Source organism: Aquarana catesbeiana, linkage group LG01 (genome assembly GCF_042186555.1).
Source record: "Aquarana catesbeiana isolate 2022-GZ linkage group LG01, ASM4218655v1, whole genome shotgun sequence".
Taxonomy (NCBI): domain Eukaryota; kingdom Metazoa; phylum Chordata; class Amphibia; order Anura; family Ranidae; genus Aquarana; species Aquarana catesbeiana.
Genome location: NC_133324.1, coordinates 983,324,436 through 983,337,582, shown reverse-complemented (window position 1 = coordinate 983,337,582; position 13,147 = coordinate 983,324,436). Strand labels below are relative to the sequence as shown.

The 13,147-nt window shown below is 42.8% G+C and overlaps 1 protein-coding gene across 1 annotated transcript; it reads right to left on the bottom strand.

Annotated features, from left to right (window-relative positions):
• Positions 1–9,744: 9,744 nt before the first annotated feature.
• On the bottom strand, positions 9,745–11,707 carry LOC141127092 (E3 ubiquitin-protein ligase TRIM39-like). Its single transcript, XM_073613275.1, has one exon. The coding sequence runs from the start codon at positions 11,662–11,664 to the stop codon at positions 10,075–10,077; it is 1,590 nt and encodes a 529-aa protein (XP_073469376.1). The 5' UTR covers positions 11,665–11,707; the 3' UTR covers positions 9,745–10,074.
• Positions 11,708–13,147: the final 1,440 nt, after the last annotated feature.

Below are 13,147 nucleotides of genomic sequence, written 5' to 3'. Positions count from 1 at the left end.
AGACGGCCAGTCTGGCCTAACGGTCATGTCTGAGTCATCTAGGCTGTCTAAAGGGATTAGTTAATTAGCTCATGTTAATTAGGTTAATTAGGTTACAGCTGTATTGTTAGAGTAATATGAGCAGGAGGTCTGCACCTCCACTTTGAGTGTATAAAAGCCTGTATTTTGCAATAAAGGATATTCCTGGTTGAACTTACATACAGTCTACCTGGTGTTTGTTCTGAGCTACACAACTGGACTAGAACGGCACATAGCTGAAGTTCTAATCCCGGAGCATTGGATGACCGAACCATCAGACGTTGCAATCTGATTCAATAGCTGCAGAGGAGTGTCGGGAGAGTGGAATCGAGCGAGCAAAGGGGCTCGTTACTATGGCCGATTATTGTTTTGATTAATCGGTTAATAACCTAAAAAAAAAATGCGGTGTATAATTTATATATAATAATAATGTATAATTTATTTATTTATTAATTTATGTAAAGTTTAAAAAAGGCAATTTATTCTTAAATCTCTCTATACAGTGCTAACTATAAATAACCAAATATATTGTTAGGGAGCAAAATCTCTAATCCACTCTGAAAATAACAGACAGAAGAGATACAGTACCTGACCGCGAGATTGTGTTTCCAGCGCGATCCCATCACGCTGGTTCTCGGCGACAGGGTACTGTGCATGTCGCGCTGGCTCGCTGATCGGAAAAGGAAAACTTTTTTTTCCTTTCGCGATGAGCGACAGGCAGTGCTGACAGCTGCCTGGTATGAATCATGAGGGGGTACGCCGTGCCAAATTTTAAATGAAAAAACGGTGTGGGTTCCCCCCAGGGGCATACCAGGCCCTTAGGTCTGGCATGGATTTTAAGGGGAACCCCCTATGCCGAAAAATCGGCGTGGGGGTCCCCCCCAAAACCCATACCAGACCCTTATCTGAGCACGCAGCCTGGCCGGTCAGGAAAGAGGGTGGGGATGAGCGAGCGCCCCCCCCCTCCTGAACCGTACCAGGCCACATGCCCTCAACATTGGGAGGTGGGTGCTTCAGGGGAGGGGCTTCCCCTTAAAATCCATGCCAGACCTAAGGGCCTTGTCCCCATGTTGATGAGGACAAGGACCTCTTCCCGACAACCCTGGCCGTTGGTTGTCGGGGTCTGCGGGCGGAGGGGTTATCGGAATCCGGGAGCCCCCTTTATAATAATAATAATATAATAATAATAATATCTATAATAAGGTCTATAATAATATCTATAATAAGGTCTATAATAAGATCTATAATAAGATCTATAATAAGGTCTATAATAAGATCTATAATAAGATCTATAATAAGGTCTATAATAAGATCTATAATAAGGTCTATAATAAGTTCTATAATAAGGTCTATAATAAGATCTATAATAAGATCTATAATAAGGTCTATAATAAGATCTATAATAAGGTCTATAATAAGTTCTATAATAAGGTCTATAATAAGACTTACCTGTAGATACCCCGGATATCTCCTATACCTGCACAGATTAGAAGATATCCCTGTATTTGCCGATGCGGGAGTGACATAATCGCGGCTCCGGCCAATCACAGTGCCAGAGCTGCGATACCCGGAAGTAACCTCCGGGACTGATGTCGGCCGCCGGAGCGGTGTATGGGCACCGCAGTGAGGGCTTCAATCTCAGGTGAGTATTACATAATGAGCTAGTATGCTATGCATACAGTACTAGCTCATTATGCCTTTGTCTTGCAGGTGTTAGTTTTTTACACCCACTTTAATGTTTATTGTATGTGAATTTTTACAATGGAGGAATTATAATCACTCTGTATTGGTTAGAACTTTATTGAAATGTCTCAAGGGATTTGCACAGCAGTGTTGGGATTTGCACAGTGGTGTTGGGATTTGCACAGTGGTGTTGGGATTTGCACAGTGGTGTTGGGATTAGCACAGTGGGTTTGGAATTTGCACGGCGGTGTTGGGATTTGCACAGTGGTGTTGGGATTTGCCCAGCGGTGTTGGGATTTGATCAGCGGTGTTGGGATGGATTTGCACAGCGGTGTTGGGATGTACCTTTTGTATTGAACTGTACTGTAATTGTGTTGTCCCCCTTATACATTGTAAAGCGCTGCGTAAACTGTTGGCGCTATATAAATCTCGTATAATAATAATAATAATAATAATAATTTGCACAGCGGTATTGCGATTTGGACGGCGGTGTTGGGATTTGCACGGCGGTGTTGGGATGGATTTGCACAGCGGTGTTGGGATGGATTTGCACAGCGGTGTTGGGATTTGCACAGCGGTGTTGGGATTTGCACAGCGGTGTTGGGATTTGCACAGCGGTGTTGGTATTTGCATGGCGGTGTTGGGATTTGCACAGCGGTGTTGGGATTTGCACAGCGGTATTGGGATTTGCACAGCGGTGTTGGGATGGATTTGCACAGTGGTGTTGGGATTTGCACAGCGGTGTTGGGATGGTGTTGGGATTTGCACAGCGATGTTGGGATTTGCACAGCAGTGTTGGGATTTGCACGGCGGTGTTGGGATTTGCACAGTGGTGTTGGGATTTGCACAGTGGTGTTGGGATTTGCACAGCGGTGTTGGGATGGTGTTGGGATTTGCAGAGCAGTGTTGGGATGGTGTTGGGATTTGCACAGCAGTGTTGGGATTTGCACAGCCGTGTTGGGATTTGCACAGCCGTGTTGGGATTTGCACAGCAGTGTTTGGATTTGCACAGCGGTGTTGGGATTTGCACGGCGGTGTTGGGATTTGCACAGCGGTGTTGGGATTTGCACAGCGGTGTTGGGATGGTGTTGGGATTTCCACAGCAGTGTTGGGATTTGCACAGCGGTGTTGGTATTTGCATGGCGGTGTTGGGATTTGCACGGCGGTGTTGGGATTTGCACAGCGGTGTTGGGATTTGCACAACGGTATTGGGATTTGCACAGCGGTGTTGGGATGGATTTGCACAGTGGTGTTGGGATTTGCACAGCGGTGTTGGGATTTGCACAGCGATGTTGGGATTTGCACGGCGGTGTTGGGATTTGCACAGTGGTGTTGGGATTTGCACAGCGGTGTTGGGATGGTGTTGGGATTTGCACAGCGGTGTTGGGATTTGCACAGCGGTGTTGGTATTTGCATGGCGGTGTTGGGATTTGCACAGCGGTGTTGGGATTTGCACAGCGGTGTTGGTATTTGCATGGCGGTGTTGGGATTTGCACAGCGGTGTTGGGATTTGCACAGCGGTGTTGGGATTTGCACAGCGGTATTGGGATTTGCACAGCGGTGTTGGGATGGATTTGCACAGTGGTGTTGGGATTTGCACAGCGATGTTGGGACGGTGTTGGGATTTGCACAGCGATGTTGGGATTTGCACAGCAGTGTTGGGATTTGCACGGCGGTGTTGGGATTTGCACAGTGGTGTTGGGATTTGCACAGCGGTGTTGGGATGGTGTTGGGATTTGCACAGCGGTGTTGGGATGGTGTTGGGATTTGCACAGCAGTGTTGGGATTTGCAGAGTGGTGTTGGGATTTGCACAGCGGTGTTGGGATTTGCACAGCGGTGTTGGGATTTGCACAGCTGTGTTGGGATTTGCACAGCGGTGTTGGGATGGTGTTGGGATTTGCACAGCGGTGTTGGGATGGTGTTGGGATTTGCACAGCAGTGTTGGAATTTGCAGAGCGGTGTTGGGATTTGCATAGCCGTGTTGGGATTTGCACAGCAGTGTTGGGATTTGCACAGCGGTGTTGGGATTTGCACGGCGGTGTTGGGATTTGCACAGTGGTGTTGGGATTTGCACAGCGGTGTTGGGATTTGCACAGCGGTGTTGGGATTTGCACAGCTGTGTTGGGATTTGCACAGTGGTGTTGGGATGAAGTTGGTTCACAATTATCCCAGAGTGATGGAACCATATAAAACATTCCTTCCCATTGGCAGTCACTGGCAGTGATCTTTAAACCCTTCATAATGCGGCATGAAGAGGATAAATAACACGGCCGCTGTCCACTAATACTGCATGAAAGGGGCTCATTAAAGAGATTTGTAAACCTCATTTTTAGTAACAACTGAAGTGAGATGAGGCTCAGGTAAGTATAGTGGGGGTTGGGGGGAAGCTCTACACAAAAGGTTTTTTTTTTAACATGAATGTGTAGTATTTAACCCCTTCAATACCCGCACTTAGACACCTTCCTGCCCAGGCCAATTTTCAGCTTTCAGCGCTGTTGCACTTTGAATGACAATTACGCGGTCATACAACACTGTACCCAAACAAATTTTTTATCATTTTGTTCCCACAAATAGAGCGTTCTTTTGGTGGTATTTGATCACCTCTGCAATTTTTATTTTTTGCGCAACAAATAAAAAAAGACCGAAAGTTTTGAAAAAAAACAAGTTTTTCTTTGTTTCTGTTACTTTTTTTGTAAATAAGTATGTTTTCTTTTTCAATGACGGGCACTGATATGGCTGCACTGGCGGGCATTGATAAGCACTGATGAAGTGGCACCAATGAGGTGGCACTGATGAGGTGGCACTGACGGTTCTGATAGGTGGCACTGGTATGCGGCACTGATGGGCACTCGTAGGCGGCACTGATGGGCACTTATGGGTGGCACTGATGTGTACTTATGAGTGACACTGATAGGTGGCACGGATGGGCACTGATAGGTGGCACTGATGACACTGATGGGTGGCATTGCTCGGCATCCATGTTTTATAATGTGCCACAGAGGTACCAGTCAGTGCCCATTTGTGAACACGGATTGGCATAATTTGGGCATATTTTTTCACATGTGGATGGTCATGGGGGATGTACCTGGCCATCCACATGCTGGGGGTTTCCCTGGTGATCCTGGGGGCTTCCCTGGTGGTCTAGTGTGGGCATCTGAGGGGGCGCTGTGCTAATAAACAATCGGCACAGACCCCCCCTGTCAGGAGAGCCGCTGATCGGCTCTCCTCTACTCATGTCTGTCAGAGGCAAGTGAGGAAAAGTCGATCAACGTCTCTTCCTGTTTACATCGTGATCAGCTGTTATTGGACATGACTGATCACGAGGTAAAGAGTCTCTGCCGGAGGCTCTTTACCAAGATCGGTATAGCGGTATATCAGACTGGCACACCGCATCACCGATTGTCGCGATGTGCGCCCCCCACGGGCACGCGGAGGCTGTTATCCTGAAGGGCGTCATATGACGCCCAGTCAGGATAACTGAACCACCGCCCGGCCGTCATTCTGCTATAGGCCGGGCAGGAAGTGGTTAAGGTGAGAAGAACCCGCCCAGCTTTACAAGCACTTTAACTCTTCAATGGGTCATTAATGGAGCACAAAGGAGATAATTATCACTGATGATAATACAGACATGACCAGTGTCAGTGATAATGAACCCTTCATACATCATTAGTGGTCAGGAGGAATGTTTATTAACCTCTTCCTGACCGCCTCACACCGATATACGTCAGCAGAAGGGCGCATAAAGGCAGATTAACATACCTGTACGTTGCCCTTTAAGAGGCGGCTTGAGGGCCCCCGCCGGGAGCTCCGTGACTGTAATCGCGGGTCCTGCGCACTCGATGTCTGACGATGTCTCGGATCGTCTCACGGAGAGGAAGAACTATGAAGTGTAAACAATCATCTCCCCGTTCTGCCTAGTGACAGGACACTGATCACAGATCTCTGTAATCAGGAGCGGTGATCAGTGACGTGTCACACACAGCCCCTCCCCCCACAGTTAGAATCACTCCCTAGGACACACTTAACCCCTGCAGCGCCCCCTACTAGTTAACCCCTTACTGCCAGTCACATTTACACAGTAATCAAAGCATTTTTAATTGCATTGATCGCTGTATAAATGTGAATGGTCCCAAAATCATGCCAAAAGTGTCCGATATATCCGCCATAATGTCGCAGTCACGATAAAAATCGCTGATCACCGCCATTACTAGTAAAAAAAAAAATTAGCAATAAAAATGCCATAAAACTTTCCCCTATTTTGTAGACGCTATAACTTTTGCGCAAAGCAATCAATAAACGCTTTTTTTAGCAAAAATATGTATTAGAATACATATCGGCCTAAACTGAGGAAAAAAACTTTTTTTAGATATTTTTGGGGATATTCATTATAGCAAAAAGTAAAAAATAATTTGTTTATAGCGCAAAAAAAAAAAAACGCAGACCGTGATCAAATACCACCAAAAGAAAGCTCTATTTGTGGGAAAAAAATTATGTCAAATTTGATTGGGTGCAGCTTCGCACGACCGCGCAATTGTTAGTTAAAACGACGCAGTGCCGAATCACAAAAAATGCTCTGGTCAGGAAGGGGGTAAATCCTTCCAGGGCTGAAGTGGTTAAAGACGAGTTCCACCCAAAAGTGGAGCTTCTACTTTAAGCCCTCCTCACCCTCTTACATCCCACATTTGGGGTGTCATATTTTTTGGGGGGAGAGTGCCCAGATATCACGTCCGCTCGGGCTGCCTAGGTGACTCCAGCGGAAGTTCTCCTCTCTCCTCTTTCTGTAAAGTCCTTCTAGACAGAGAACCTGTTATTATATAAAGAACCTAACATTAGCATATAAGCACTTAGTCATGTCATTTCATCATTAGTAAATCATATCATTATTTCTATCCAATGAATATGTCCATACAGGAAATGTAACAATTGTGCTGCCCCATAAGGATTATAGAGGTCCCGGGACTGAAGGGACAATAGTGATTGTAGTGTAGCGCCCCTCAGTGGGCTACTAGTGTTAGGTAAATGTAGTTTTTGGCCTCCCTGTAATCAGGGGGAGCGGTGATCGTTTGTTAGTGCCTGTTCTAGGTTCTGCTGACATAAATTTGAGGTTAAATATCTGCTACAGAAAAGAGGTTTCCCCCATTCAATGGGACTTTAAAGGCTCAGAGAGGAAACATAGATTTATAAACGGAAGTTTTATTATTAAAGAATTACATACAAAAGGTAGTAAATATATCAGAAATAGTACACAGTAAAAAGAAGGTGTACACAATGGCACAATGCAAAATCACACAGTATCAGTATTGGTATTTACATGCAGAGGTTGGTTTCATTTATTCGTTTTCGAATCAATTCAAAACGTTTTCAAATCAATTTCGAAGAGTTTTCGAATTTGAAGTTTTCCAAAAATAATAAAATAGATTAGAAAATAAAATGTTTTTCTATTCTTTTCCTTTATTTTCTATTCTATTTTATTCTCTTTGGAGATGGAAAAGTATTCGAAAACAATTTGAATTCGAATTTTGTCTGAATTCGGATTTCGTTATTTCAGATTCATTTAAATTCGGTACTATTCTAATTCGGAAACTTCTGCTGAAGACTTCCTGTCTGGAATCTAGTTACCCTTCACATCCAAGAGGGAGGTTCTCACGCAGATTTAGTGTCCTCCATTAGACACTGACAAAAAAATTGTTTGTTTTCGTTTCATTTGTTTTTTTGCTCTTTTTGGAATTTCGTAATTCGGAAATTTGAAAATCCTAAAATTCTGATTTTCGAATTTCCGTATTTTAGATTTTCTGATTTTCTGATTTCCAGGTTTTCTTATTTCCGAATTTTCTGATTGCTGAATTTTCTAATTTCTGAATTATCTAAATTTCCGAATTTTCTAATTTCCAAATTTTCTAATTTCCGAATTTTCCAATTTCCAAATTTCCTATTTTCCAAAATTCTAATTTGAAAATCCGAAAATTCGAAAATCCGAAATTCTAATTTCAAAAACCGAAAATCCGAAAATCCGAAATTCTAATTTGAAAATCCGAAAATTCGAAAATCTGAAATTCTAAATTCTAATTTGAAAATTTGAAAATTCGAAAATCCGAAATTTTAATTTCAAAAACCAAAAATTTGAAAATCTGAAATTTTAAATTTTAAAAACTGAAAATTCTAAAATCCGAAATTCTAATTTGAAAATCCGAAAATTCTAAAATCCAAAATTCTAAATTCTAATTTGAAAATCCGAAAATTCTAAATTCTAAATTCTAATTTGAAAATCCGAAATTCTAATTTAAAAATCCGAAAATTCTAAATTCTAATTTGAAAAACCAAAAAAATCGAAATTCTAATTTGAAAATCCGAAAATTCGAAAATCCAAAATTCTAATTTAAAAATCCGAACTTCTAATTTGAAAATCTGAAAATTCGAAATTCTAATTTGAAAATGCGAAAATCCGAAATTCTAATTTGAAAATGCGAAAATCCGAAATTCTAATTTGAAAATCCGAAAATTCGAAAATCCAAAATTCTAATTTGGAAATCTGAAAAAAAGAAAGAAAATCAGTAAAATTCTAAATAATAACTAAAATAAATAAATAAATTATAGGTGTTGGAATTTCCTTTCAAATTTGGCTGTTTGTGAACGTAACGAATACAAATTTATCTGAAGTTATGAATTATGCAAAATAATGAATGCCGCATCTAAACAAATGGAATGGAACAAATTAATAATAAATAATAATAATAAAAAGGTTTTATTATTATTATTGTTATATATTATTATTAGGTCGTCACATTCCATACTTTTAGATACTGCATTCATTATTTCAGATAATTTGTGACTTTGGATAAATTCGTACTCGTTACGTTCACAAACAGCCAAATTTGAAAGGAAATTCCAATACCTAGAATTTAATAATCAGTTATTATTTCAGATTTTCTGGTTTTTGAATTTTCGGATTTTCCAATTTCCAAATTTTGCATATCCGAATTTTTACATTTCTGAAAATTCGGAAATTCAGAAATTCGGAATTCGGAAGTTGAAAAATTCGGAAATGTCGGAATTAACGAATTTGTCAAAATTCATTAAAAACGAATTCGGAACTAAATGAATTGCACATGTCTATCCTTCATTACAGTTTATTAGACATTTTGGAGTATCCTAAAACTTCCCCTCCCCCATCCCAGTTTTTTAAGCAAATAAACTACAAAAGGACATCCAAGGCCTGATCTATGACTTGATGGAGGAAATGCGTTGTGCCTGGCTGCTTTGGGCCTATCAGGGAATGGAACCTGGGACCAAGCAGAAGGACCAGTCTCGGGTCTGTGCTATACTAGTAATAGTCCAATCTGTCTGATTGTTATATCTATATCCAATCATTGATCAATATTCCCATATACAGAGCCGAGAATTTCCACTTCCTGAGACTGTATACCCCTCCCCCGTCACCTGTCCACACTACCACACCCACACCACAATCCCCGCCCCCTCCACATCATAACCAATAGGAACAAGACTAGCACTGGCTGTATTCATAGTGATAATCATCACAGCCAATCACAGTGAGGGGGAGGAGCAATCACAGATCCATGGATTGGTCATGTAAAGGAACCTGTGAGGACAGAAATGTAGGAATTCTCATTGTGGATATTAAAGTGTGTGTCTAGACAAATCATATTGTTCTAGGTTTGGATGGAGTGGGGGGATTAGAACCCCTGTCAGGTTTTTACTGCTATCCGGGGCTCCATTAGATTGATTTCCCCTCACTTCCTGTTCTGGTGACAACATTTTATCAGACAGGAAATGAGGGAAAATCTACAACAGGGACACAGACAGAAATAAAGATCTGACAGGGGTTCTAATCCTTCCTCTACTCTACTAAAGAAAAGGATTTTTATTTCTGTCTGCATTGTTGTTGGAGAGTTCCCCTCACTTCCTGTCTGGGGAATTGTTGTCACAGGAACAGGAAGTGAGGGGAAATCTCTATAATGGAGCCCAGATAGCAGAAAAAGATCTGACAGAGGTTCTAATCCTCCCCCACTCCGTCCAAAGCTGAAAATACCCCTTTCTTCTATAGATAGACAGTGATGGTGGAGACCCCAGGGCCGTCATCCTGATCCTGGCTACACTATGTAGTGTGTCACTGACCCAGAACAAGCATGCAGCCAGTGAAGGCTGAACAATCTGACCTCCTGCATGCTTGTTCCTGGTCAGTGACACACTAGGTAGTGAAGTGAGGTTTAGGATGAAGATGACGGCCCCGGAACCTGCAGCTTTATAAATAAATCACTCATGTTTCCTGTCCTCTGCTTCCTCCTATTGGATGAGTATTCCACCAATCACCAATCAGATAATCCACCTTGTGATGTCTCTGGGCAGATCTCTCACTTCTGATTCCCCCCACATATCTTTATACAACCTCCCACAAATCCTACATATACCCCAGCATGGAGGGGCTCAGTGAAGGTGGTGGTGAAGGTGTGGAGATGTCGGATCGGGTCACACAGATCATAAAAGGAGATCCGCCCGGCCTCATAATCCAGATCTATCCTGACTCTCCTACTGGAGACATCGCCGGGTAATGGGGTCTTATTACTGTCATGTATCACTGAGAGCTGATTATACAACCCCATCCTCTCCAAACTCCAGGACTTCTTATTATATCCAATCAGTGACTGATCTCCTCTCCTGTCTATACTGGGGTAACACATCCCGACTCTCCAGTACTCTGCCCCCCCGACATCCACTTCCCAGTAATGTCTCCCTGAGGAGAACCTCTGACTGCTCATCACCTGATTATACTGAATCCTCTCTGGTGTTTCTGGGCGATTCTGATGTGATGATGAGGAGGATACAGTTTTCCTGTCATCTGATATATGTAGATATTTACCAGCTGTCCTCACATCCAGTAATATGTCTGTAACCCCCCTCTCTACATTTACCCCAGACATGATATCAGATAAACCTGTGTGTAATGTGTGTGAGATCCCCCCCACATCCAGATCCCCTCCATCATGGAGGAGTTTATCATGTCTCTCTCTGTCCTCATCATCTCCATCCTCAGTATCACACAAGTCACCTGTGTCTGATTCCTGTAGGACAGTCAGTGGATCCGTCATGTTACACAGCTCCTCAATGTCCCCCATCTTCCTGGACAGCTCCTCCTTCTTTATTTCCAGATCCTGGACCAGATCATTGATTATCCCGGAGATCCGCTCTGCCTGCCCGGAGATTTCCCTCAGGACTCTCTTCTTCAGGTCTTCCAGATGTCTAGTGAGGTCTCTGAACAGGGCAGTGACTCTATCTGTTTCATCATCTGCTTCTCCTTGTACTTTCTTCCTGTGTTCCTGCAGACTTTGGACTCTTTTCTCCATCTCCTCTCTCTCTGTCATCAGTTTCTGCAGAACATTCCTCAGTTTCTTCTTCTTCATCTCAGAGGCTTCATCCAGAGTCTCCACCTGGTGTCCCCGATGTTCTCCATCCAGCCTGCAGGACATACAGATACAGGTGGAGTCCTCAGTGCAGTAATACTCCAGGATCTTCTTATGGACGGAGCATTTCCTGTTCTCCAGGGAAGTGGTGGGGTCACATAAGACGTGTTCTGGTGACTTGCTGTGGACTCTCAGGTGATTGTCACACAGAGAAGCTTCACAATGCAGACAGGATATCACAGCAGGTACAGGAGTGTGAATACAGTAAGTACAGAAGACCCCGGACTCCTCCTGATCTGGATGGGTGGACAGGAAATTCTCCACTATGTTACGTAGTGTTATGTTCCTCTGAAGGACGGGGCGTTTTCTGAATGTTTGTCTACATTCAGGACAGGAATAACCTCCAGACCCCTCCTGTGTATCCAACACACGACCAATACAGTCCCGGCAGAAGTTATGTCCACATTTCAGCATTACAGGATCTGTATAAATGTTCAGACAGATGGAACATTCCAGCTCCTTCCTCAGATCAGCAGACGCCATCGCTGAGAGCAGAAGAGAGAAATGAAACTGAACGTATCTGACACTCATTAACCAGTTCTGTATATTCCTACACAGGGAGGGGCTGAGACTGAGACACGTAGTCATAGGAACTTTTATACAGAAGAACACAGATAATACAGTATCTCACAAAAGTAAGTACACCTCTCACATTTATGTAAAAATTTTCTTCTATCTTTTCATGTGACAACACTGAAGAAATAACACTTTGCTACAATGTAAAGTAGTGAGTGTACAGCTTGTAAAACAGTGTAAATTTGCTGCCCCCTCAAAATAACTCAACACACAGCCATTAATGTCTAAACCGCTGGCAACAAAAGTGAGTACACCCCTAAGTAAAAATCTCCAAATTGGGCCCAATTAGCCATTTTCCCTCCCTGGTGTCATGTGACTCTTTAGTGTTACAAGGTCTCAGGTGTGAGTGGAGAGCAGGTGTGTTAAATTTGGTGTTATCGCTCTCACTCTCTCATACTGGTCACTGGAAGTTCAACATGGCACCTCATGGAAAGAACTCTCTGAGGATCTTTTTTTTTTTTTTTTTTTAATACTTTATATAATATTTTATCTATACAAAACCAAACCCATCTGGTAAAAAATTACAAATTTCATTACCAAAATACATCATATTACTGTCATTCTTCCCAAACCCCGCCCCCCCCCCGTTCCTGCAGAAGGTTACAAAGGAGACATCCTATACAACTGTTCCGCCCAATCTTATCTAGCTCTCCCGCCCTTTATACACCGTTTATAAACTCCTCCAAATAACTCCAGGTCTTTTTAAACTTTTGCCATTCTGCCCATTTACCAATCCGTTCCTCACCCTCGTCAGGGGCCACTCCCCTACTGTCCAAACTTTCAACATTGTATACCTCATTAATACAGAGGAGCCAATCACGAATGTTTGGGCTAGCCGGATCTAACCATTTTGTTGCTATCTGCTTCTTGGCTGCATCTAGCAATATAGGAACAATAGAAGATTGGTATCCCTTCAACGACTTTGCCGTACCGTGGAATAAACACACCCACGGATCCTCTACAATGACTTCCCCTGTTATTTCCTTAATCAGTATTATAATTTTTTCCCAAAAGATTTTAATAATAGGACACTCCCACCACATGTGGGCCATTGTTCCTAAACAGACACACCCCCTCCAACATGTATCGGATTTAGTACTATCGATTTTGCTTAACTTGTCTGGAGTGGCATACCATCTTGCAAGACATTTGTAATGAATTTCAATTCTCTTGGTATCGAGTGCTGCATAATGTACCAACTTCAATATCTTCTCCAACGTGGATTTACTACATTGTGACCCTAACTCCCGCTCCCACTTTTTGATGTAAGGAGGCACCTCCAGCTCCGACCCCTCACCCAGAATCCTATAAATTTGTGCAATAGAACCACCTGCTTGCTCCCTCACACAGAGCCGCTCGAATGGTCTATACTCCTCCTCACTTCTGAGTG

Bases quoted from the DNA above. Each gene is read 5' to 3' on its own strand.
- LOC141127092 (XM_073613275.1), bottom strand. From the start codon at position 11,664: ATGGCGTCTGCTGATCTGAGGAAGGAGCTGGAATGTTCCATCTGTCTG.